Source organism: Crocodylus siamensis, chromosome 4, assembly GCF_052110815.1.
Source record: "Crocodylus siamensis isolate JL-2025a chromosome 4, ASM5211081v1, whole genome shotgun sequence".
Classification (NCBI taxonomy): domain Eukaryota; kingdom Metazoa; phylum Chordata; order Crocodylia; family Crocodylidae; genus Crocodylus; species Crocodylus siamensis.
The window spans coordinates 1,854,153-1,879,651 of record NC_143398.1 but is presented as its reverse complement, the minus strand read 5'-3'; the positions used below and the strand labels follow the sequence as shown (position 1 = coordinate 1,879,651).

General features: G+C 62.8%; 2 protein-coding genes across 5 annotated transcripts in view; one reads left to right on the top strand and one right to left on the bottom strand.

Annotated features, from left to right (window-relative positions):
• Window positions 1–916: 916 nt before the first annotated feature.
• On the bottom strand, window positions 917–3,893 carry ADM2 (adrenomedullin 2). 2 transcript variants are annotated; one of them, XM_090046258.1, is made up of 2 exons: window positions 3,740–3,893; window positions 917–1,353 (listed from the first exon to the last, which is right to left on the bottom strand). In XM_090046258.1, exons 1-2 carry the CDS (start codon window positions 3,841–3,843, stop codon window positions 1,017–1,019), a joined length of 441 nt encoding a protein of 146 aa, XP_089902384.1. In that variant the 5' UTR covers window positions 3,844–3,893; the 3' UTR covers window positions 917–1,016. The 2 variants fall into 2 exon arrangements, with proteins under 2 accessions (XP_089902384.1, XP_089902385.1); XM_090046259.1 differs by lacking the exon at window positions 3,740–3,893 and adding an exon at window positions 3,271–3,606.
• An 11,721-nt stretch (window positions 3,894–15,614) lies between these two features.
• The window catches only part of SBF1 (SET binding factor 1), a 95,087-nt gene continuing 85,202 nt past the window's right edge, over window positions 15,615–25,499 (top strand). For 2 of the 3 annotated variants that reach the window (XM_090041394.1, XM_090041396.1), the window contains exon 1: window positions 15,615–15,797. In XM_090041394.1, the coding sequence (XP_089897520.1) occupies window positions 15,743–15,797 (55 nt within the window). In that variant the 5' untranslated portion in view covers window positions 15,615–15,742. The remainder of the gene's footprint in view (window positions 15,798–25,499) is intronic. The other variant, XM_090041395.1, reaches the window with a different exon arrangement.

Genomic DNA, 25,499 nt, shown 5'->3' with positions numbered 1-25,499 from the left:
ACAGCGCGTCGTGCCTCCCAGGCTGGGAACGTGGCGAGGGTCCCGCTGCGGCGTGCGTCTCCAGCCCGTCCCCAGGCGCTCCCGGCGCGGCAGGGTCTCTCCCGAGGAAGGGTGCCAGAGCCAGGCAGGGCTGGGCGCAGGGAGGCGTTTGCAAAGCAGCTCTGCGGGGGCCTGGGAGTAGTGGCGAGTCCGAGCCGAGCCAGGACGGAGGGGGCCCGGCATCCTGTCCTGTCCCGTCCTGCGTCCCAGGGAACGCCGAGGAGCGCCCAGCTCAGCTGGCAGCCCCTGTGCCAGTGCAGGGCGGCCGTCTCGAGCCGTGCGGGGCAGAGAGGGGATCGTGGGGCACTGGGCCCGGCGCGAATCCCGGCAGCGCCGTGCCAGGACAGGGAAGCTGCTGACTCAGAGGCCGGGGGCCAGCCCCGTTGCGGCCGGCGCGATCTGCTCAGCTAAGCACTTGCACAAGCGCCGGCTGCTGCTGCAGTCAGCAAGATGCAGCGCGGCCCCGGGCGCCCCTTGGACCCGGGGTCAGCGTCCTGCGGGCGGCAAGACCGGGCCCCCTCCCACCCCCAGCCGCACGACGGACGCTCGCATCCTGGCGAGGGGGTGGGCTGGCCCCGCCGCTGCAGCCCCCAGCCGAAACGCGGCCACCTCGGGTGAGGGGCAGAGCAGGGGAGTGGCGACCTGGAGCTCAGGACAAGCCCAGGGACCACTCCCCTGGGCAGCCAGGCCCCTCTCCCCCTACGTGCCACCCCCGGGGCCTAAGCCAGCCGCGGTCCACCTTCCCCCCCATTCTGAGCTTCCTCCTCCTCATCTGCAGCCGCCCCTCCGGCAGCCCACGGGGTTCCTCTGCAGTGTCCCCCAGGCTGGGGCCATGCCCATGGGCCCTGAAGACACAGCAAGCAGAAACCGGGGCTCGTGCGTCTGGAAGCTCTTTAGTGAAGGATCCTACACAAGGGGCAGGAGACGCGATGGCGGCCCGGGGGCGTCCGCTGGTCCGAGGCGGCACCGGGACGGCCTCACCCGTAGCTGTGCGGGCTGTTGGGGTTTATGGGGGATGAGTCCTGGCGCCCCGACTGGCCCATGAGCTGCCAGAGGCGGTGGCTGAGGTTCTGCACCTGGCAGGTGCCCAGCACGCAGCCCACGCGCATGAGCTGGCCGTGGTGGAAGCGGGCGGCGTGACGCTTCCCGCGCCGCCCGCCAGTCCGGGGCCCGCGGCCGAGCTGCGGGGCGATGGGAGGCAGCGCCGGCGGCTCCTCCCGGCCCCCTCCGCCCCTCGCCGGGGACAGCTCCAGCGGCCGCTCTTCCTGGTGCCGGGTCCCCACGGGGACAAGGGGTCTCCGGTCGGGGGGCTCCCTGCAAGAAGGAGAGAGCAGACGTCAGGCCGGGCAAGGGGGGGCTTTACCGACCCCAGTCCTAGCGGCAGGACCTCGATCCGGGTCTGACTAGACGCCCACCCCCCTGGGCACTGCTGCGAGGAAGCTCGCAGCACCAGCCCCGCCAAGACCTGAGGCTCCCCCCTGCGCACGGCTGCTGAGAGCTGGGTGGTGGGAGCAGAGTGCAGGGGGAGGCAAGCAGGGGCCCCCCCCGGGCCTGGGAACGCCGTCGGCAGGGCCAGCACAATGGGGCTCGTTGTGGCCGCAGCGGTCCCCGAGGGAGGCGCCGCGAGGGCAGGGAACAGCCGGAGCCTCGGGCATCTCCCCCGGACCCCCCCAGCACGTCGGCGCGGCCTCTCTCAGGCAGGGAGAGACTGGCGCGGCTCCAGCCGGCCTCTCGCTCCCCGCGGGGGCTGGGAAGAGGCAGCTTTGGGGGTGCCCCACGGGGCCGGGGGCATCGAGCCGCCGGGCAAGCGCCGGCACAGGCACGGCACGTCCCACGAGGCTTTGGTGCGAGAGGCGGGACCGGGAGCCAGGAGCACCCCGCTAAGCTATGTGGGTATCCCGAGGAGCAGGGCTGCCCGAACCCCACACCCAGCTGCGCAGAGAGGTGCTCCAGCCTCCCCCTAGCCCAGCCCCTGCCGGTGCCATCCCCACGCAGGACACAGCCCCCGCCCGGGAGAAAAGCCTGTACGTCGTGGCCGGGCCCGCGCGTCCCTGGCCTGCACTTCCTCAGGGAAAGACGGGGCCGGGCTGCGGGGCCAGGAGGGAGAGACCTGGGTAGCCCCAGGAAGGGAACAGGATTAGAAAGCAAGGGAGCTGTGGGCACTGCTGCGAGGAAGCTCGCAGCACCGGGGGCAGTGCCAGGGCGCCACTGCGAGGAAGCTCACCGCGCTGAAGCCGGCAGGCCCGGGGGGGGGGGGGGGCCTGGGGCCCTGCCAGGACGGCGCCAGGCAGGAGAGGACCGGAGGAGCCGGCAGCGGAGGGCGGGAGGCCAAGGGCAGCCGCGGCAGCTACCTGCCGCGGCACACGTACAGCCTCCGCGGCCCAGAGGGGAGGGAGGTGGCAGAGGCCCTGCCCCAGCTCCTGCCACGTCCTGCCCGGCCGGGGCACGTCGCCAGGGGCCGGCACGGCTCCCGGCTCTGCACCTGGAGGCTCCCCCCCAGCATGCCTTCCTTGCCCGGGCCCCCCATGCCTCCAGCTCCCCACCTGCCAGCCACAGCCCCACGCGCCCCAGGAGGCGGCACGTGCTACCGGGGGGGGGGCTTCCTCACCAGTGCCCAGCCACAATGGGAGAGCCAACCCTACATAGCTAGGCCCCAGGGCCAAGGCCAGAAGCCTGCAAACACCCCCAGGCTCAGCAAGCAGGCCTGGGCACGGGACCCCCCTGCACGGCCACGACCCCCTGGACACGGGAACCCTGTGGTCTCGGGGCTCTGCTGCCAGCCACCCCAACGCCCCACGTCTGCAGGGCAGGGCCCAGCCGCGGCTCCGTGCCGCCCGGGCAGCACCGTGCCCCCTCAATGCTCCACTGCGCACTTGGGGTCACTGCCCTCGAGGCATCTCCCAGTGCAGCGCTCACGGCACCGCCCTGCCCCACGTGGGCACCCACCCCTGGGCATCTCCACCTCCCTCAGTGCCCAGGCTGGGTGCACACACCCGCGTACGCGTGCCTGTGCATCCCCTCCCACCCCTGCACGCCCCAGAGTGCACGCACACCTGCACGCAACCTGCAAGCACCCCCCCACACGCATTCACACCTGCATGCGCACGCATGCTGCCTATCCATATGCGCAGCCGGGCACCTGTCCCCCATCCATCTACGCCTTCACACGCATGTGCACCGGCACACAGATGCCTGCGTGTACACGCATCCTACAGGAGTGGCTGCACACACCTGCCTGCACATGCACGTGAAAACACGCATCTCCGCCTGCACACGCAGCAAAGCGCGCAGCCGCCCGCAGGGGCCAGCACGCGCGAGCCCGGTGCCCGCATGCCAGCTGGGCTCACGTATGCATGCCCACGCGCCCGCTGAGTGCACGTACGCACCCTGCCCCGCGCTGCGCTCGGCCAGACTCGGGCCCCGGGGCTGCGCGCTGCCTCCCCCTCCCACCCCAGGGGCGCCGGGGGCACCCAGGAAAGACGCTGCCCCGCGCCAGGAGAGCGCGGCCAGCCGCGGTGGGAAGCAAATCCCTCATCCCTGGGGACGGACGGCCTGCCGCCGCTTGTCCCGGCCTCCCCCCGGCGCCCGGGGTGAGAGGTGGAGGGGGGCACCGCGCCCCCGGCCCCCTCCCGCGCGGCCGGGGGGGCAGCCCAGGCCAGCGCTGCGCGGGGCGGGGCGGGACGGGACGGGGGGCACTCACCTGCGGCGGGGCAGGGGCAGGGGCAGGGGCAGGGGCAGGGCGGGCAGCAGCAGGCAGAGCAGCAGGCTGAGGCGCGGCAGCGCGGGGGGCGACGAGCTCCGCATGGCTGCGCGGGGCGCGCGGCGGCCCCGCGTTAAGTAGCGGCGGCGGGGCGGAGCCGGGGCCGCCCCCCCCGCCCCGCCCCGCCCCGCCGCGGGCACCTGCGCCCGGCCCCGAGCCGGCCCCGCGGGGGCAGCGCTGCCCCCCCGCGTGATGCCGCGCCGCCGGCCCCGCCCCCGCCCCCGGGCCGCCGGCGGGGTGCGGGGCCGCGTGCGGGCGCAGCGGGAGTTTCCAGGCGCCGGGGGGGCCGGGGGGCCGGCAGCCGCGCTCGGGCCCCGGAAAGGCCGAGTCACCCGCCGCGCTGGGGCGCTGGCGGCGCCGGGCCGGCTTCCGGGCAGCCTCGCGGCCGCGGCCGCTCTCGCGGGGGACGCGTCGGGCCCGGGCCGGCCCCGCGGCGCCTGCGGGGGCCCTTGAAGCCCTGGCGCGCCGCGCTCGGGACCGCGGAGCCCGGGCCGCACCCCGGGGGGCTCGGAGCATCCCGCACGCGAGGGCAGGGGCCCCCGCCCCGGGTCACTCGGAGGTCCTTGCTGCGTGTCCAGCCGTTGCAGACGGGGGCCGGACCGGCAGCCGCCCCGCGGGGTGCCGCCGCGGCCTTGGCAGGTGCGCGGCCGGCCCGGCAGGGAGCAGGAGGACGCGGCCTCCACGTGCCTCCCTCTGCGGCGGGGCACGACTCTGGCCTGGGCTCAGTGTGGTGCCCGTGACCCCCCGCAGCAGCACGACGCCGGCAGCCGCGGCCCGCTGTATCCCCGGCGCAGGGGCGGGGGCCATGCCTGGGGCTGTATTGGTGGCTCCGAGGTCGGGCACCGGGCTGATCCTGCCTTGGGCTGGATGCGACCCCCCGGCTCCGGGGGTCTACGACTCCGGGACCCCTCTTCAGGATGCTCCGCGCCCCCCAGGGCCGGCCCGTGCGGTCCAAGCGCTCCGCGCTGCTCCCTGCCGAGGCTCCGCCTGCTCTTTCCACCCTGGCCCGGGGAGGGATGACTGCATTGCACGTCTCTCACGTCCAGCTCTGCCAAGTTTTCCCCTTGGTCCGTGTCCTGGAACCGCGCCCCTCCCCGCACACCCCACACGTCCTCCCCACGGGCTTGGTCAGACCTCAGCTCCCACCCGTGGCTGAGTCACCCTAGGCAGGCCGGGCAGGGTCACTCCTGCCTGGGCACAAGGGTGATCGCAGCAGCTTTTCCAGACCCAGTGTGAGCGCCCTCCAGGTTGTCCCGGTCCCGCTGGCCCCTGGGAGCAGCCGACTCGGACGCCAGATCCGTGGCTCTTGACCAGGTGCCGCAGCCCCCCTGGGGCCCTGTGCGACCCTCTGAAGGGTGTGGTGGGTGTGTGGGATGAGCACTGCCAGGTGTGCAAATGCCTGCACGTGATTCAGGAGGTAAATCCGGAAAGAGGACTCTGGGGTGTCATAAACTCCCTGCCTCGCCATGGCCTTGCTGCACTCGGTGTCCCCGGGAACGGCTCTAGTAGTTTTCCATCATTAAGAAATGAGTGACCGCAGCGGGAGGGCACGTTTGGATGGGGGCTGAAGTCTAACAAGGCTGAGAGCGTGGCTAGCTGCCCCCACTCCTTTCTGCTGTAGGTGCTGGGGTTTGAATCCTCCCCCCCAGGCGCTGGGGCTGGGGCTGGGGCTGGGCCATGCCAATGCTCCTGCTGGCACCCACCCCGCAGGGTCCTGGCTGGAGGGTCTCAGGCTCAGCCCCGCGCTGCACTGGGGCAGGAAGAGATTTCCCCCTGCTCAGACTGGTCCACACTGGGGGGTGCCTCTGCAGCAGGGGCACGGCCTGGGCCTGGGCTCTCTGCAGTGCCTGTGACCCCCCGGCAGCAGCAGGATGCTGACAGCCGCGGCCCCCCTGTACCCCGGCGGCAGGGGTGATGCCTGGGGCTGTGATGGGGCATCTGTGTTGTGTGGCTCCAGGGTCAGACACGAAGTTTGTCTGGGCAGGTTTGTACGGGGCTGGTCCTGTCTCGGGCTGCATGTGACCCCGCAGCTCCCTGCCAGCCCCGCGGCTCTGGGATGCTTTGACTGTGACTTCGTGCTGCCAATCGTGCACCCATCCTGCCTCCTGCCCGCTCCTCATGCAACCAGCACCGCTTCCCGGGCTCTCCCCCACCCCCCCGCCCCGCAACGTGGGGTTGCAGCAGCTTCTCCCAGGTGGATTAGCTGGATTTTTCCAAGCTGAGACTCGCGCTGTGATTTCTTGCTCGCATTTCTAATTCTTTGGTTCCTGGCCGGCGTCGGGGGACCTGCAAAGCTCTTTGCTGACTCACGCTTGCAGCCAGGCCAGGCCTCCGGCTCCCATTCTGGGAGCGTGGGAGGCGGCTGGAGGAGATGCTAGAGCGGTGATTCTCAACCGGGGCCGCTGCGCCCACAGGTGCACGCAGCATTAGCCCTTTGAGGTGCACAGGCACGATTCATGGGATGAACCCAGAGATTTCCAGTGTTGAAAGCATCCCGACTGCTTGAGGAGTTTTTTTGTAATGTAAGATTTATTCTAGCACTTCAGCTAAGATACAAACCTGCCTTGGTGGTTGTGAGAAGACCAAGGGTAACCCCCAGCAAGGAGAGCGGGGCTTTTGTATGTGCGAGAGACAGAGAAAGAGATGGGGAGGAGCAGTGCAGGGACCCCTCCAGCCACCGCCGTGCATTCCCCATCCTGACCGGTGCCTGCAGCTCCTCCTATATGAGGCCTCGTCCACGCTGCGGACCTTAGCTCGGGTCCGTCTGTGCTGTCGGCAACCCCTGCCTTGCTGCGGGCGGGTGGGGGATGGCCCTGGGCTGAGCTGTGAGGGGCGCAGGGGACTCTCTCGCGCCCGCGCGCCTGTCCTGGGGTGAGCGGAAGACCCGGTCCACAGCTCCGATGCTCTTATGTAATGAAAGGGCCTCTGTGAATTTCCTTTATGCTGCCAGCTCCGTATGGGAGAATATTACTCACCGCTGTTATCACCATCATCACCCGCGTTACCGTGCGCAGCCGGGCTGGCAGGGCCCGAGCCCACAACAAGATGGTCCCCACCCTAAAGAGCTTCCAGCCCCTGATGAGAGGTGACGGGCGGAGGCAGATGGACAGAGGAGCACGAGATGGGTGGTAAGCAGCCCCCACCTCGACCCCCTGGTCATGTCTCCATGCCCCTCGGGATGTTTGCAGACCCCTCCTTCCCCCACTGTGTTGCATGACATAGAGGGGTCCGTGCTAACGGCAGGATCCTGGGGCCTTCCTCCTATGGGGGAATGGTGGGCTCAGCCCTGGGAGAGTCGTCGGCCGGCAGTCGGGACAGCGGCTGCCATCCAGCTGCTGACAGCACAGCTCCCGAAACCTCCAGGGCTTGTCTTTGTCTGGGAGATGCTCTGGAGCCGACCTGCCGCACAGCCCCTCTACACATAAAGCCGTGCATCTTCAGCACTCTCATGTATTGCTCGTGATGTTATTTCTTTATGCAAATGCACATTTGCCACGTTTGAAGCCTTGGCTTTCTGTGCTTCTCCCTGGACAGGTGGTCACTGCCGTCTCTGTGCTGCTTTGCTAACTTTTCTGTTCATATTCGTCTCCATTCCTGTTTGCATCGATTCAGTGCTGGTGGGACTGGCTCGTCAAACCTTTCCAGGTTCCCACAGTGCCCTGAGGGTCAGCACTATGGACTGCCCTTGACTCCAGACCCTGACTTCGGCCACCTTCCAGGTTTCTGCTTCGGGCTGGGGCCCTGACCAGTGGAACTGACCACCCACGTACCGGGGAGGGGCAGCTGGGACCCTACTGCAAAGTCCTGCACTTCGGATGGAGCAATCCCCTGCACCGGGGCAGGCTGGGGGGGACGGGCTGGGCAGCAGCTCTGCAGAAAAGGACCAGGGGGGACAGGGGACAAGAAGCTGAATAAGAGCCAGCAGTGGTAGGCTGCATCGGTAGGAGCACTGCCAGCAGATCAAGGGCAGTGATTCTTCCCTCTGTTCAGCACCGGGGAGGCCACATCTGGAGTCCTGTGTCCAGCTGTGGGCCCCCCCACTACAGAAAGGATGTGGACATGTTGGAGAGAGTCCATCAGAGGGCAACAAAAATGGTTTGGGGTCTGGGAGACAGGACTGGTGAGGAGCGGCTGAGGGAAATGGGCTGATTCAGTCTACAGAAGAGAAGACTGAGGGGGATTCAATAGCAGCCTTCAGCTCCCTGCAGGGGGGCTGCAAAGAGGATGGAGCTGGGCTGGTCTCAGTGGGCGTAGATGGCAGGACAAGGAGCAATGGGCTCAAGTTGCAGCAAGGGAAGTTGAGGTTGGATATTAAGAAAAAAATTCTCACTAGGAGGGTAGTAAAGCGCTTGGAACAGGCTCCCCAGGGAGGAGAGGGAATATCCATCCTTGGAGGTGTTGAAGACCCAGGTAGACAAAGCCTTGGCTGGGATGATGTAGTTGGGGCTGGTCCTGCTCTGAGCAGGGAGTTGGACTAGATGTGACCCCCTGAGGTCCCTCCCAGCCCTCGCTGTCTGTGGGTGTGAGATTCTGCGATTCTATTCCCTCTGCTTGATGTGACAGTCGAGGGGTGTCTGTGCCCATGGAGATGGAAAAGCCTCTCCTTCTGCACCCCACTGGTGCAGGGAGCCAGACCCAGCAACCATGTATGTGTCAGGGGGGAATTTAACTGCAGGCCAAGTTTCATAGTTTCATAGTAGCTAGAGTCGGAAGGGACCTAGGTAGATCATCTAGTCCGACCCCCTGCCTTAGCAGGAAAGAGCACCGGGGTCAGATGACCCCGGCAAGGTGCTCATCTAACTTCCTTTTAAAAATCCCCAGGCTAGGAGCCTGCACCACTTCCCCTGGAAGCCGGTTCCAGGCCCTAGCCGCCCTGACTGTGAAGTAGCGCCTCCTAATATCTAATCTAAAGTGGGTGCAAGGGAGAGAAGCAATGCACGTGCAGCAGGCTGAGGGCAGGCAGGTGCTGCCTATGCACTGTCAAGGGGGATGGTGCCTCCAGCACCACGGTGATGGGCTGCTCCCTGCCCATGCCTATGAGGGAGGGGGGGTGATTTTCCACCAAGACCTGCTGGGCTGCCTCAACTTGAGCCCTGCAACAGTGCAGGGTGCCATGAGGCAGGAGGTATGGGGCTGGTCCAGGCTTTTCCAGTGCTCCCATGGCCAACAGGTAAGATGCAGAGGACCTAGATGAAGCACTGGAGGACCCGCAACATTTAGTCAGACCCTTCACAGCCTCCCACCTGCCAAACACGGCACACCGAGCGGCAAAGGCAACAGGGTGCAGTTGTTCCCAGACAGCGACTCGAACTGTCCATGCCCCAGTGGAGCCGGGCGCCGGACGTCTGCAGCTTGTTCTCCACCTCCCAGCCTGAACACCCTCCCCGTGCTGCGTGCATGGGTGCAAGGTGCGTGGGCGGCACGGAGGGGCATCTGCCTGCTCCAGCTCTGGGCTGTGCTAACAGGGTCCCCAGCCCCAGGGGTATCCAGGGGCTGTGTCGGAGGCGGGAGGAGAGCCTGTACGCAATGGCACTGGGGGTCACCAGGGAATTGCAGCCCCATCCCAAGGCTGCTGTCCCATTTGTTCTCAGAGCAGCTGGTGCGTGCTCTCCATCTGCTCCTTCTCCTCTTTGTGGCTCTCACAAACATTGGTGCCCTGACTTCCTCAGCTTGGGGGCCAGAGGAAACAGCCAAGTTGGGGGAGCTGGGCACCGAGAGACACGGGATGCCAGGTGGGGAAGCCACTGAGCGAACAAGGGAGCCAACAGCGGGTACATGCTCAGCTCAGTGCAAGGGGGGGAGATGAAACCGTTTGCATTTATATAGACCCAGAAGGATGAGAGCAGCATGCGGAAAGGGGTCATTGCCCACCACCCATGAGAGGGAAGAGAGACTGAACCTGGATGTCTTCCCCTGCCCCCGGCACCAGCGGTGCTCAGACCGCATGTTGCACACCGCATGTGGGGAGACCCCGCATCCTCTGACCACTCCTCAGGGTGGGCTCAGCTCCCAGTGTGCTTCACCTGAAGCATGGGGGGACAGGGCACTAAGGCCTGCAGAGATGATGTCTTGGACTGAGAACAAACAATAGATGCTCGAGCCCATGAGCTTCAAGCAGCTTTGGAAAGAGCCCGAGATGTGGGATGAAAGGAAAGCAAAAGGTGAGTTCCTCGTAATGCAAATAGCGTCCCTGGGAGAGACATATTGTGAGCCGGCAAGGTGGGCACAGCAGGACTGCGGCCTTCAGCCGGCTACCAAGGGCGGGGAGACACCGTCCTCGAGTGCAGAAGGAGGCAGGGGAATTTGTGCCCCCACCCAGGTGCCTGAGCGCAGTCCCGTGCAAAGCTCCCTGATGGACAGGCTGCAAAGCCTTCAGGGGTTAAGTAATGTACGGTGGCAGCAAGCATAAAATCAGTTGTCCACGGGCAGCCCCGAGGAAGGTGTTGCCACTGTCCCTGTACCGTGACACGAGCATAACTCGAGACCGTGACTTACGGTTTGCAGGTGCTGATAAAAAATGATGTAAACCAACTCCAGGAAAGGAGGAGGTCCTGGCCATAAAAAGTTTTATGGCTTTATTATGGGAGGGCAGCATTAACAGTAAGCCACTGTAAACTGCTTGCCATCAGGGCTGGACAAACACCTCTTCCTGGGCACGCTGTCTTCCTGGACAGTTTGATTTCAGTTGCAAAGGTGAGACTAGCAAACTGAAGCCAAACCTGGCAGAAATGGGGTGGTGGTGACACCCTCATTAGTGTGTTTGAGTGAAGTTCGTTAGAGCAAAGTCGAGAGCTATTTCTTGTACATATCAAGGTGATGTAAAAAAACTCATCTATTTTCAGCTGAAATATGGACAGTGATTGCCAGAGCTATGCCTCGGGATGAGACCCTGCAGAAAGGGACTGAGGTTGTTGGCTCGGGGAGGCCAACAACCCCTATCCCTCTTTAAGTGGGGGGGCTCTCATTGCTAGGTGTGATCCTGTCTAAAGGCACCAGACAGATCCATGAAACAGAAAAAATATGTGGAAAAGACAAACGAATGGGGACTGATGATCAGAGAGGAGGGACAGAGACATTTTATACTGGCTGCAAATGAACAGTAACGTGGAGGGAGCTTTCAGGGCAGGCTGCATCGATCAAAAAATACAGGCCAAGGTCAAGGACGAGGGAAGCTGTCCCTGGGAGCAAAGCAGGCATGGATTTATTGATGTTGGCTGAGAAAACCCATGTTGTACCTGTCTTAGCCTATTATTCTCACTTCCTCTAGATGGAAGATACTACGGCTACGCAAGTGGCAGCGCTGATAAAATCTGCCTTGGCTAGACAGGAGATACGGTCCCTGGAGCAGGAATGTAATTGGACCGCGATCTTGCAGCGAGGCACAGTTTAGCACACAGGTGTTTTACTGTTTCCTCCACTCTGATGCACAATCTCAGGTCCCCGGGACCCCGAGGCCACAAGCTGGTGGCAAACAGATGCTTTCGTATCTTTGAGACCCTCGAGGAAAGGTGGCAGAGTTGGCCCCTGACCCGTGCCTAGCTCCAGCAAGTTGCAGAACAGCGCGGAGGGAGAGTGGCCGGTCGCCGGCCGACCGAGAAGCAGGACGCCTGGGTCTCGGCTAGCAGAGACTTGCAGGGGTGTGCGCAGGTCTTGTGGGCTCCCTGGAGCTGCCACCTCCTCAGGAACAGGAGGCTGCGACGGGGAACGAGGGTGCCACGAGCGGTAAGTCATCGAGTCGTAGACAATGAGGGCTGGGAGGGAGCTCAGGAGGTCACATCCAGTCCAACCCCCTGCTCCAAGCAGGACGAGCCCCAGCTCCATCATCCCAGCCAGCGCTTTGTCAAGCTGGGTCTTCAAAACCCCTGTGGATGGAGCGTCCCCCACCTCTCCCATGGCATGTGGGCTTGGGGGATCCCTGCGGCGCAGGGCACCTGCTAGATGAACCACACGCAGCTCGTTAGCGCCGAGGTATCAGAAGGCTTGTGCACTCCATGTATATAAGTGTTATGTGGCTGGTGCGATGACTGCTAATTGCTATCACTAGCTGAGGAAGGACCGAGCGGGGAACTGGCTGTGGAGGGGATGCTGAGGGGTCAGGAGCAGGGAGCCGGGGTGGCTGTCACGACCCAGATGAAGTAAACACACGATGCTCGGCCCAGACAGGACTCCAGACCCCCCCAGCACCGTGCCTAGAGCTGTGACCAAGCCATCATAGAGGATCCTAGAGCTGGGGGCTGGCAGGGAGCGCCAGAAGTCGCATCTAATCCAAGCCCTGCCTGAGACAGGATCAGCCCCATCCAAACCCTCCCAGACAAACCTATCACCTAACCTCTTCGACAAACCACACACCCAACCCTGACCCAGCGGAAGACTTTACACCTAAGAAAGCAATGGGGACCACGTCCTGCTTCTGTAAAAGGGCCTTAATATGCCCTCAAAAGAGAGCCCAGGCCAAGTCATGCCTCCACCGCAGAAAGAGGCAAACACCCCCAGGGTGGACCAGTCTGAGCAGGGGGAATCCCTTCCTGCCCCAGTGCAGTGGGGCTGAGCCTGAGCGCGGGGCCAAGACCCTCCAGCCAGGACCCCGCAGGGTTGGTGCCAGCAGGAGCCTGAGCTGCAGCAGCACCCAACGCGTCTGCGGGAGGCTTAAAACCTTCTGACATAGGGAGCAGAAAGGGAGGTGGGGGGACAGCAGAGGCAGGATGCCCCACGGCAGAGGCATGACCTGATCCAGCCTCATCTCAAAGGCAGAGAAAAGCCGCCTTGACGCCTGTCTGGTTCCAGCATGCTCCGGTGGTGGAAGGGCAAGGAGGGCCCGGCTGCCCGGTCCGCACGGCCTGGATGTGGTGACCCTGCGGGCCTTGCCCAGCCGAGCTCCCAGCTGCGCCTTAGGGCTGGACGCTCCCTCGCCCAGGGCTCGGTCACACAAGGCCTGTGGCTGTTGAGTGCTCTGCCCGCTCCCATGGCACCTTCTCCTGCAGACACTTGCCTTGCACACGGCAGGTACGTGCCAGCCTGGCTGCTCCATGCCCAGGCCCAGATCTGCCCATGGCGTGTGAAGTGTGGTGCCGCGTGCCCCGCTTGCCTGGGAGCTGCACCTCTCTGCACCTCCCTGGCTATTGCCATGCGGGGCAATGCAGTGCTGGTGGCTGGACCCAGAGGTGCCCTGGGTGCTTTACCTCGTCCTCGCCTCTCTGCAGCACCAAACCCGGGTCCCCAGCAATTCTGGCAGTGCCTCTCGTCAGTCCCAGTCCCCCATCACTGCTGGAAGACCAGGTGCTCTCAGGTAACCCCACAGTTAATGAGGTTTTGCCCCTACTAATTACACATCCTGCTAAGCAGCTGTGGGGTGTGGTACCACTGCCCCGCTTGCTCCCTCCCAGGGGTGGCTGCACGCCAGGGGCAGCTGCCAGTCTTGCTTCCAGGGGCAAGGCGATTTCAAGCTTGAAGAGGTGGAAAGCGGGATTGATTTGCACCTTACAGACTAACCAAAGCAGACGGATAGCTAGAGCAAGAGGTTTTGTGAGCTGAAGTTCACTACATCAGTGGCTGTTTTCTGCGTGTGAAGCCCGTGGAGGGCTGCAGCAATGAGGCAGCAGGGCAGCGGGTGTGGGAAGGAAGGTAAAGGATTCTTTGCTCTCCGGACCACGCGGCATCATGATCAGCAGCCTGTGAGCTGAGCACTTAGCATCCCGGCTTGGAGGCGCCTGCCTGCTTCAGTCCCTTTTCCTCAGAAAAGGGCTCTTGGAAACCACAGCTGAAGGCACTGGGCTATGCCAGCCGGGTCCATGCAACCAGCAACCGGCAGCCCCCTCCACCTTCCTGGAGTACAGCTTTCTCCAGGGGGTCTGGACTTCAGAGCTGCTGCGACCCCAGACCTGTGACCGTGACCGGCCTGGCTTATGGCAGAGAGTCCCAGGCAGTGGGCGATGCCCTGAGAGTCATCCAGGGCATTGCCTCTCCTCTTCCTCATACCAAAATGCAATGGTCCAACCAGTGCTGCAGGAACCCACACCCACCAGGTCCACCGCCCGAGCTCAGCCCTGCCCAGGCTCCCAGGGCAGCCCACTGCAGGGGCATCTGACCGCCGCCGTGGCCTGGACCCGGCATGGCCTGTGTGCAGGATGAACCCTGGCAGAGGACGTCTCTGGGGCTGCGCCTGGTGATCAGTGCTGGGACCCTCTCCTTGCTGATGCTACCCTCTCGGGAGCAGGAGCTGTGGCAGCTGCTGCCTGCTCCAAGCACCCGGTGCCCTCCTCCTCCCGCGTCTCCCAGGGGTCAGGAGCCCGGGCTGCACAGGTTGTGGGCGCGTGGGGCCCCCCTATCCAGCTCTGGGGCCAGAGATGTCCTGACCTGAGCACTGCTGGCTTCTTCTGGCCATAGCCGCTGTGCTGCCCTGCTGCGGGGGGGGCACCAGGTAGTACCCCCTCAGCAAGCTCCCCAGGGGGGAGGCACAGGGGCCATCCACAGCAGTGGAAATCACAATCGGAGGCTGGAATAGCAACTGCCGTAGAGCTGGGAGGTGCTGCCCAGGTGCACAATGAGACCTAGCCCCAAGGGCAAGGCTTCTGGCCCCAGCTGCCTGCCCAAGACCACTCAAAGACCGAGCACCCCCCAGGGCAACCAAGAAACCCAGCAGGAAACCCTGGGGTACAGGGGGGCTGTGGCCACCAACGTCCTGCTGCTGCCAGGGGGCTGCAGAGCCCAGGCTGCGACCGTGCCCCCGCTGCAGAGGAAGGCAAACCCCCACAGCGCGCACCAGTGTGAGCAGGGGGGAAATCCCTCCCTGCCCCAGTGCAGCATCAGTGCAGGGGCAAGACCCGCCAGGCAGGCTCCTGCGGGGCTGGTGCCGGCAGGAGCATTGGCCCAGCCCAGCCCCAGCGCGTCTGGGGGAGGCTTCAACCCTGCAGCCCCCGCTCCACTGCACTGGTCCGTGCAAGTGGCTGAACTTCGGGTCCTGCCCCCGGGGCCACGTCTCGTTGCGCTCCCGTCCAGCCCGGCCCCGTGCGGGGTGTCAGGGCACCGCCGGGGTGCGAGCGCTCCTCCGCGAACCCCAGCTGCAGCCTGGGCCGCGGGGACCGCGTCCCTGCCTCGCCTCGGCCGGCTGCTCCGTCAGGCAGGGATCAACGGCCCGCAGGAAACGTGGGGAAAGGCCTGAGGTTTTGGAGGATGCAGCACAGCCCTTTCCTCTTCCCCTGAGGTTTCTGCGGCCGAGGATAACCATCCCCCCTGCCCCGCCCGGGCCACGCTGCACCCCACAGCCAGCTGCATTTCCCTGGAGAAGCCGGGTCATGCGGTGCCGGCTCCGGCTGCTCCCCCGGGGTCTCTCCCCCACCTCCCGGGGGGGCTCTGGGCAGGGGGGTGCCTGGGGCTATAAGGGACCAGGTCTATATGGGCCTGGGGCCATATTAGGCCAGGGTTATATGGGCTGGGGACTAGGTGCTATATATGGGCCTGGGGCCACAGAGACTGAGCCTATAGGAGCTATATGGGAGCTAGAGGCTATACGGGCCTGGGGCCGCATGGAGCCAGGTCTACATGGGGCTGGGGCCCCATTTACCAGAGATAGATGGGCTGGAGGCCATCTGGGCCCGGGGCTGTACGGGCCCATAGGCAGCTGCGGCTATATGTGCCTGCAGCTACAAAGTGCCGGGCCACGCAGCTCCTGCTTTATATGCCCCGTGCCCGGCTTTGCCCCGCCCACCCCGGCGTCCGACCGGCCCCGCCCCCTCCCCGGGGGCAGCCAATGGCGCGGGCACTCCCGAGGCCCCGCCCCTTTCCGCCGTGCGGCGCAGGCGCAGTGCTGCGGCCGGGAGGTCGGGTGGAGGCAAGATGGCGGCGGGTGGTGGCCGCGGGCGGGTGGCGGAGCGGGGCGGCGGGGCCTGAGCGGGCCGCCCCCCCCCCCCCCCGGCCCGGCCCGGCCCGGCCCGGCCAGGCCAGGCCATGGCCCGCCTCGCTGACTACTTCGTGCTGGTGGGCTACGAGATGGACAAGCGCGGTGAGTGCGGCCGGGCCGGGGGGGCGGTGAGGGCAGCGGTGAATGGTCCAGCCCCCCTCCCCCCCTCGGTGCAGGCCGCAGCAGCCCGGCCCCGGCCCCGGCCCCCCGGTGCCTCGCGGAGCAGCCTCCCTCTGAGAGGGTACGGGCGCCGTGGGGAGATGCCGGGTCGGCGGCGGCAGGGAGCGCGGCCCCCACGGCAGGATTTGGTGGGACCGGTTGACCGGCCCCGAAAGCGGTCCCTCTGGCCCCGCGGCGCGGCAGTGTGTCGGGGCGCCGGAGGACTCCCAGCCGGGCTTCCACGTGCAGCACCCAGCGATGCTTCCCCATCACTGCCAGGAGTCGGCCTGATACAGTGGGCTTGCACGGATAAGGGCGGGAGCGAGCGAACGAGGCTGTCTCCCTTGCCTTGGGGTTTGGTGGCTGTCTGCGGGAGGGGAGGGGAGGGGTTGTGCATGCCGTGCAGCAGAGCGGGGTGCCGGCCGCGCGCCACTCAAGCGGGCAGGCATCGTTGTGACTGCGCAGCCTGATCTCTGGCGTTACACGAGCAGTGGGACTTCCTGGGGCTAAATCCCGGTGTGAGCTAGCGCCTCTTGCAGAACGGATCCGAGCCGGATCGACCAGCAGCTGACACCAGCCGATCCGTTGGATCCTCGCAGCGGGCACCTCTGTGCCCGGCTTCTCCCGCTGGCTGGCGCTCGTTACGCCCTCGCGCACTGTCGCGTTTGCGCTGCACAGACGGGCACCTGCAGACCGTGACTGAGTTGCCCCTCCCCTGCACATGCAGCTCAGGGGTGCGTGGAGCAGCTGCACACACATGTGCAAACAGCACCGTGCTAAAGGGGAAGTTTAGGGCCTGACGTGCGACGGGCGTCACGCTGGGCAGCAGACCCCTGCCACAGTCCTTAGGCAGCTAGCAGACTGCTGAGCTCCACTGCGCCGTGGCACCTTTTGCGGGCCGTGCACTGAACCCTCGGGCAGCCCTTGATGATGCTGGACTGTGAAAGAAGAGCAGCTGCAAGCTGCTCTGGTTCCTCCCAGTTAGAGGGGGTTCAGTGCAGCCTTCGGCTCTGTGGAGCTGGGGCCGCTCTCCTTGTACTGTTTTGGTCTCTTCTCTCAGGTTTTTGGGCATTGAGTATTAGCAGCATCAGGGATGCAGCATTGCTCGCCAGGCCCCAAGGCTGCCACCCCTCTGGAGCTGAGAAAAGAGGGACCTTAGTTTTTTGGGTTTCGGTCTGTGAACCAATTTCCCTGGAGCAAGAGCTAGAAGAACTGGGTCAGTAACTTCGTCAGGAGACAAGAGGAGGAGTGAAAGGGGCTGGTACCCTCTCAGTCTGAGTCTTGCTGTCTGCAGCCCTGCTTTTTGTGGACAGAAACCCCTGGGGGCACAACCACTAACATTCATTTCCAAGCAGCGGGTGGCTGATTTTTGTGGTCCCTTCGGCAGTGCTGCCTGTTCCCCATCTCTCGCTTCCTGCTCTCGTGCTCCTACAGCCGCGGAGGAGCTTGGGTGGTGTCTGAGCCTGGAGAATGCTTCTTGCATCAGCCACAGTGACTCACTGTCTTACTGGTTGGGTTGGTCCTGACAGCCAGAACTGGTGTGCCCAGCCACAGAGGGCCTGGCCTCCTCTTTACCAAGAGAAAACGAAGCAGATTTGTCCTGCAGCCCACTGTAGGTACACACAGCCCTTTGGGGATCTGACCTGGCAGGCCAGGCCTCCGGGTTGCTGGGATGGGCTAATGGAGTCAGGCTTCCCAAGTCCTTCTGCAGCAAGATTTGCCAGAGCCTGCACATGGCGCGACGGTCCAACTGTGGCAGAGTGCTGTGCTTACTGCCAAGTGATCAGGGGGCTGGGGCTCCTCAGGGTGGAGGCTGGAGGGAAGCAGCAGTTTGGCACCTCAAGCTAGTCTCTCTCCCTGGCTTTGTACAGAGCCAAAAGTCAGAGAAACCTTTTTCGTGGTACTTGAGAGAGGCAGGAAGTGCGATTTGACTGTGGGGGCTGTGCTGGGGGTGGACCTGTCATGCTCACAAGACTGTTTAGGTTGGTCGGTCTTGCCCTGGCAAGAAACATCCTCTGTGCCAGGAAGCCTGGCCTGGCCCTCTCAGGGATGACCTGCCAGTGCAGAGTCATGCTGGCCTCTGAAAGCACCGTTCCCTGCAGCCAGCCCTGCCCTTGCCCTTCGACATGGGGTAAAGCAAACGCTGCCTCTAGCCGGGGGCTGTTTCACTGAGGGATCCTACCATGGCAGGGCTGGATGCCAGCACACCTGGCATGTTTGTAACTCCGGCCTGCAAGCAAAGGCTCAACGGCTTTTCCTCCAGCTCAGCACAGTCCCTAACGGTGCACCCTGCGCTGCAGCGTGCTCAGCCCCTCTGTCCAATTGGGGCATGCGTTACAGCTGGCCGAAGCCTTGCAGGCAGCCCAAGTCCCTCTGCATCAGTGCGGTGCCCGGCTGTGGGTGTTTGTGCCAGGAGAGAGGGCTGCGTGTGTCAGAGCCTCCAAAGAACAGTATTTTTGAGAGCCAGTATGCCCCAGCTGAAGGAAGCGGCTGGTCACATGGGAGTACGTGTGTCATACTATGTCATCGTTTGTCCCACGCTCTGCGAGAGGATGTTTTCAAGCCTCTTGTGCTCTTGGCTCCCAGCTCTTCCACCAATGGCAGGCAGCTCTGCTTGCCAAGTCAGGGCTGCTTCCTGGGTGTGGAAGACTAGGCGCTGAAAGGTGTCGTGTACCCCTGCAGCAAGCTGTGAGATGCCCTGGGAGAGGTGCGCCTGGACTTCCACAGCTAGCTTAGCACTAGCCAAGGACAAGCAGCCCAGACATGGGCCCAAGGAAAGATGCCTTTCTGGAGTCCTGCCCCGTGTCTGCCTCTCCCCTTCCAGACCTCCTGCCCTTGCCGACCCCATCGCTGTCCTGCCACTGACAGGTCGGCAAGTTCTGTAGCCATCGCAGCGGGAATGTGAGATCCTGAATGTGGGGCTTGGGAAATGAGGGAGGATCTCTGCTTCCTTCCCCCCCCCCCCCCCCCCGAAGCATTGATTCTGTAATTTAACTTTGGGCCTGTCTGTTCTCTCTCAGTCACTGTAACCACACTCCTCAGTCTTTACGTTAGCTTTGCAGAGTGGCCCTGGGGATGTCTGGGCTCGTATCCTTTTTATGCTCGTGTGAGACGCTAGTTCCCATCCGTAGAAACTGCCAGGCAATCAGCGGCACTGGCAGTCTGCAGAGGGAAGATCAAGACGAAGAAGAGCTTGAAGGTGGGCCTGAGGGCTGCGGTGTGAATGATTCACTGGTAGCAGAAGGTGGGGGGAGGCCGGGAAGGACTGGCAGTGCCGTGGGAGGGAAGTGTGCGCATCTCAGTCCCAGCCCATGCTCCCTGCCTCCACAGTGAGTTCTGAGCTGCACCCAGGGCTGTGGTGACTCCTTGCAGCGCAGTGACAGGGCGAGCTGGCAGCCAACAGTGTCCTGGACCAGGCCCACAGCTGCCTGTGTATGGATGCCTAGTTTTCTGCAGTGGGGAGCCAACCCCTACTGGCCTCTGAGAAGAGTCCGTCACCCAAGGAGCTTGATGGCTTGGGCGCACAGCACCTCTTGCTAGCGGAGAGGCCCTGCCTCTTTGCAGCTCCTTTTGTTGCACTGACCTTCGGGACTTCGAATCCCTCCTCTCCATCCGGGCCCTGTGCATCATGCCTTCAGCCTGGGTGCTGCTGCCCAAACGCTCTGCTGGCTTGGGCAAGCTCTCCACTTGTTCAGCTGGTTTGTGGCCCGGGGATCTTGCTAGGCTCCTCATTGCCACTGGCTGTGAAAAACTTGTGTGTGGAGCTGAGCCGTGGGAGGTCGGCACAGGCTGGGGGGGCGGGAAGGGGCTGGCAGGCTTGACTCGGAAGCTCAGTTATTGCCGTTCAGGTCTGGGATGAAGTCATTTAGTGCGGACAGCAGCGGCCTGTCTTGTTCCTTGTGCTCTGCTCCCTGCCCTGGAGCCTAGCTCCATGGCTCTGGTCAATCCGTCCATGCGACTGCTGGAGAAATTATTCTTCCTGTTGCAGAGCTGCGTTCTCCTATAACAACTGAGCCCTTGGTGTGTGGATGAGGCCCCAGGTCCTCCCTTGGCACCCTGGCGCTGCACTCCCATCCCTGGTTTATCAGGAGCTGTCCCATGGATTCAGTTCCTTATGGACCTAAGTTCATACATAACAAAAAGGCCTGAATGCCGGAAGCTGAACTATCCCAGTCATGAGCCTAGGCTGGAGATGGTGAGTTTTGCCTTGCCCCAAACACAGTCCTGCAATTGAGCAGGCGTCCCCCAACCAGGATTATGCTGACGAGGGCAGGGGAGGACATGGGTTGGTGCTCTGGGGTGCAGTAACGGAGTGCTGTGGAGGTCCATGGGGAGGTGGAGGTGGTGCAGTCCCCAACCTTGGAAGTCTTCAAGAGGAGACTGGACAAACGCCTTGTTGGGATCATTTGGCCTCAGCAATAGTCCTGCCCAGAGCAGGCAGGGTGGACTCTGATCTTTCAAGGTCCCTTCCAGCCCTTAATTTCTATGATGACTGTGGTCGCAGGTTCTTGCCTGCCCCGGTAACGTTTTGCATGGCCATTGCCCCACTGCTCAAAGCAACAATACACTGAGCTCTGCGTCAGGGTGCCCTGCCCTGCTGAAACCCAGTGCGTGCCTGCCCTATGCAGCACATCAGCCACATGGTCAGACTGGGGGTATTGCTGTGCCCATCTCTGTGCTTGCTTAGGAGTGCCCTGGCCTTCACCCAGGAGCTCCTCAGGCTGGACTTGGAGCCACTGCAGTGGCGACTCAGTGTTGCGTGGTCAGAGCTCCATTGGGTTTGCATTAGGGTAGCTGCTTTTCCCACCAGGGTGATGGCACGGGACCTCGTAGGCTCATTTCCTACCAGCTGTTCTGCAGGATGGCAGAGCTGGGTGTGATGAGGGGGGAAGTTTGAGCTACTGACCCCCTGGCCTTTGCTTCCAGCTGACTGCAGCTGGTGTGACTGAGCTAGTGCCATGTCAGTGTGGGTCTGCGTGTCCTGGGCTGTCTGGCCAGAGCGACATCCATGATCACTGTTGATGGCACTGTCCTTGCCATGGTTCCCCTGCCTGGCACTGGCTTTGTGGGAAGGACTGTCAGGGCACCAGTGGGGACCTTACCCTGCCAGCTGGTCTGGTAGGCAATGGCAAGGCTGGTGCTGGTGGGAGAAGCCCCCCTGGCCACAGGGCTCTCTCCCTATCCAGTCTGCCCCTCGCTGCCTCTGGCCTGTGCCACTTGGGGCAGCTGTGGCATCCGCTCCATCAGCGTGGGCATTTCGTCTGTCACCCCGCTTGCTGTGGTATCTGCAGCCCCTGGGGGAGCGGTGGGGATGAGTCAGTGCCAAGGGGATTTCCACCCTCTCTGGGTGGGGGGACAGCCTCCCCTAAGATCTGGACAGGGTTGGAGTCCCAGCAGGGTGCAAAGAGCACAAGTCTTTCCACTGCTGCATGTTAGAAATCCCCAGGGTGGTTCAGTGACGTGCCAGCAAGCCCTGTCATCTTCCTTTTCCTCCTCCCCTGCCCTTGTAGGCCCCCCGGCTACCTCACCTTAGCAAGGGAGCGCCGCAGTAGCACTGTTGTGACCCTGGGTCTGCGCTATCCCATCCTCCCATGCAAGAGCTGGCACATGCTCTGGTGGGGATCTCCACACTTTCTCTTCAGGGGCTCTGTGCACGAGTTCACTGAGGTGGGGACCCTGGTGACTTGTTTCCCGGGGCAGGGCACGTGGACCATTGCTCTCCTCCTGATTTTTTGGATGGGGAAACTGAGGCACAGGGGACTGCCCAGAAGCAGCACAGGCTCTCTTGGGGGTTCAGCCCACTAATCCCTGCCTGTCCTGATGCGGTGGGGGACACGGGCTGCCGGGGAGGTCCAGGGAGCGAGGGCTTTTGCCTGGGAGAGCTGTTGGGGGGCAGTAACATGGAGTAAGAGAGGAGTGCTGGGAGGGGAAGGAAGAGGATCCTGGCTTGCCAGGAGTCACATCAGCTTTCTATTTACATGGAGCCTGAATGCAGCCACGTGTCCGTTTGTGGAGGGCAGTCTGCATATTTGGTAGCTGCTCGCAGCCCTGCCCTGGACGGGTTTCCCTTCTCAGCTCCTGGGCGGGGAGGGCACAGGGCAGGGCCCCAGCTCGTGGGGACCGCAGGGAGCAGCGCAGCGGCCCCATCAGGCTGCCTGGCTTCTGCTTTTTCTGCATTCATACTTGAAGTGAGCTCTGTTGCCTATCGCTGGCAGGGCTGGGTGGGCTGGCAGAGCCCTTGCCGGAAAGGAGCTGCTTGCACGGGGCAGTGGACAAATCATTGCTCCTATAGCAGTGCTGCTCGTCCTGGCTCAGGCTCTGGCGGCTTCTAATTTGAGGGATTCACAGCGAGGAGATGCCAGGCCGGTTCCCAGCCCAGGCCTGCGTGCAGGGGGGTGGCTTTCTCTAAATCAGGAATGGATCTGGCTTATCCTCTTCTCCCCAGCTGGCCCAGGCTGCAGGGAGCAGAGGGAGCCCTGCCTGCTCTGACTCTTTGTGCTCATTGCAGTTCTGTACCCCACATAGCAGGGAGCGCGGCCTGCCGCCATGGATCCTGACAGCAGGTCAGCACCTCTGGATCTCCAAGCTAAGCATGTGACTGTATGTGAATAATAAAGGCAGTAAGTGCCAGCTGTGGCATCCTAGGTGTTAACCACCTCTCCAGGAAGTTTCCTTGGAGAGGCCTACTCTGAGCCAGGCTAAAGCATAGTGACGGACCCTGGGGCCCCCAGCCCTGCTCTGCACTCATGCACAGGCAGCAGCAGTGGAGCCAAGCCCCAGAAGCAGTAAAGCCCAGATTTGGCCCGTCTGCCCTCCAGGGTGTGAGTGTGACACCCCACCAGAAGCTCATCCCTGTAGCGCTCAGCCTCTCAGCTCCTGGTCTGGCCAAAGCTGATGCCTGCTGCCCTGATGTGAGCAGGGCTTGCAGCGGCGCACATGCACCCACATTGCGGTTTGCTTTGGTATGATGCTGGCTGCAAAGGCTGGTGTGTTTCTGCAGTGCCGACCAGGCCGTGGCCACTTGAGCGTGCTAGGATCAGGCGTGCGTGTGCTGGCAGCATGGCTGCCTGTGTCTGTGGTAAATAAAGCTTGGCAGCTTGCTTATCTTGTACCTGGCTGAGCTGTTCCGTCTCATCCACCGCAGCAGTTCAGCACCCAGGAAGGGCCTTCCCTAGGCCGAGCAGCTGCAGGGTGGAAAGCGGGGTTCTTGGGGGGCACGCTCCCCAAGCCCTGCAACCCTTTTGGGCTTGTACAGCTGCATGCCTACGCCACTGGGGTGGGAGCCAAGTGCAAGGGCACAGTCTTCCCCCTCCCCTGGCGCACAACGGCTCCATTCAGCCCTGCCTAGGAGCGGAGCAGGGAGGACAGTTGCCTGCTTCAGGCTCCGGAGCGGTGGCAGGAGCAGCAGCAGGGAAGCGATGCCGTCACCAGCCTTATTTAGAAACAAGCCCTGGTGATTTTCATGGGTTCTCAGATCACTGCTTGGTGGACCCATGCACGGGGCCCTTCTGAGATGGGAAAGACATGGCAGTCATGCAGATTGAAGGGGGCTCTCGGCATTGTCTGTTAGCGAGATCTGAGCACCGTGCAGGGCTGGGGGTGCAGTGATGGAAACGGGTCATGTGCTCAGACTTTCACGGGCCGCGAGGCCGAGACAGAATGGTAGATGAGAAGGCGCATGCAGTGCGATGCAGCAGGGAAGTAAGTGAAGAGCTCCTCATTCCTTCTGTCCGTACTGGGAAGAGGGGAGCTTTTCCCTGTTAGGAGAGAAAAGGAAGGCATGTTTCCTATAGCAGGCAGTTATCTGTGGGCGGGAATCCCACATGTTATCAGCCAGATAAAGAGCTCAGGTGCTGTATTCATTAGCGCCTTAGACTTTCCCTCTGCAGAAATGTCTGCCACAGGAGGAGTTTTCAAAACAGCCAGCCTGGGCATGAGTCAGCCCCGACAGACAGACAGACTCAGTTCCTTCCTGCCTCTGTGCAGGTGACTGCACCTCCTCGCCTCCCTCTGCCTCAGCTGCTGTCGCAGACCAGGCACTTACCCAGCACAGTGACGCCAGGCTCTTGCAGGCCCCTGGGGGGGTGTTGGGAGATCTCCGAGGACCTTGCGCTGAAGGAATCCCAGGCAGCATGAAGCCAAGGGGTCGTAAAGAACCTCCCGTCCTGAACTTGGCCCATGTTAGCCATCCTAACTGGGTGAACGGAAGCTGGGGGCATGGGATGTTTAGATCAGTGATTCTCAACCAGGGTGCTTGGCACCCCTGAGATCCTTCTGTGGGTGCTACAGACACTGGTACATGACTCACGAGATAAACCCCGGGATGTCAAATAGGAATCCAGCATGTCACAAGCATCCTGCCCTGTCGTGGGCTTGCTGAGTTCTTTGCAGAATTGCTCTAGGATTTTTCTGCACTCGAGCAGCGAGTGACAGCAAAGAGCTGGCACTTTCCGATGGGGGCCCAGAGTCTAAATACATTGAGCTGCTGGTTTAGATCTTAGCAAAGGGCTTTGCTGCCACAATCACAGGTGGAGAAGTGGCACTGCCCGGCTTGAATGCGACGCTGATATCAATTGAAGGCCTGTATGCAGCGGGTCCCGATGAGCCATGAGTGCTAGGGGAGCTGTCTGCTAGGGTAGGCAGAGATCTGCGTTAGAGTGTCTAATTATAGACTTCATCAATGAGCTGGAAGGGAATGTGTAAACAGCACTAATACAATTTGCAGTTGACGCTCAGTGAAGAGGGAGAAGCTGCAACTATCAGCCAGCACCAAAATAACACAGAGGCCTGGAGAATGGTTGACCTAGGCTGAACACGATGGCTGAGACTTTCTATGAGGAAATGCCACCAGTTTGCTGGGAAAATGGAGCAAAACCCTGTTCAGCAGGGAGGGAAAAAGTGGCAATGCCGGAGGGAGGTGTGGGGGGAACGCACAGCAGCTCAGACATGGGTTTCCTTACGTTGCAAGCGAGAGAGATCTGCGCGAGCCAGGAGGCCGTCCCTTCTCTTGCTGTGACGTGGCTGCATGTGGATTACTGCATTCCTCTCCAGACCTCTTGCTTCCCAGCAAGCTCTTGAGAGAGGAGCAGCAACAATTATCAGACAGCTGGAGGGCTTGATTCTCAGGGAAAGACTAGAAGAGCCAAATGTCTTTCCCTTGTAGGAAAAGGACGTGGGTCTGCAAATACCTGCACGGTGCAGGCACGGAGGGAGCTGAGTTTAGTGTGGGTGGGGGAGCTTCGCCAGGGGTTTGGTTGGGGGGCAGAAACAAGAGGCTGTACAGCAGGTGGACCCAGCAGGGATGTGAACAGAGCCACAGAGACACTGCAGGCCCCATCACTGCAATGTGCTGTGGGTAAGAGACCTGTTGTGACCTAGGAGAGGTGGGCAGACGAGTTTTCGCCTCTCTTGCATCTATCTTACCACTGCCTTGGCATCATACGTGTGCTGTTCCTGCTGGGCCACCAGGCTGGAGCCATTGGCTGGGAAGTGGGACCGGGGGTGGGTCAGCAGTGGGCACTTGTAGGTGGTACTTGCCAAGTTGAGGAGAGTTGAGTGCCTCCTCTTTGCCATACACCTGTTCCTTGAGTGGTCCTTGTTTGCTGGGAGGCAGCTTGAATCCCTGTCTTCTTCCAGGCCTCTGGC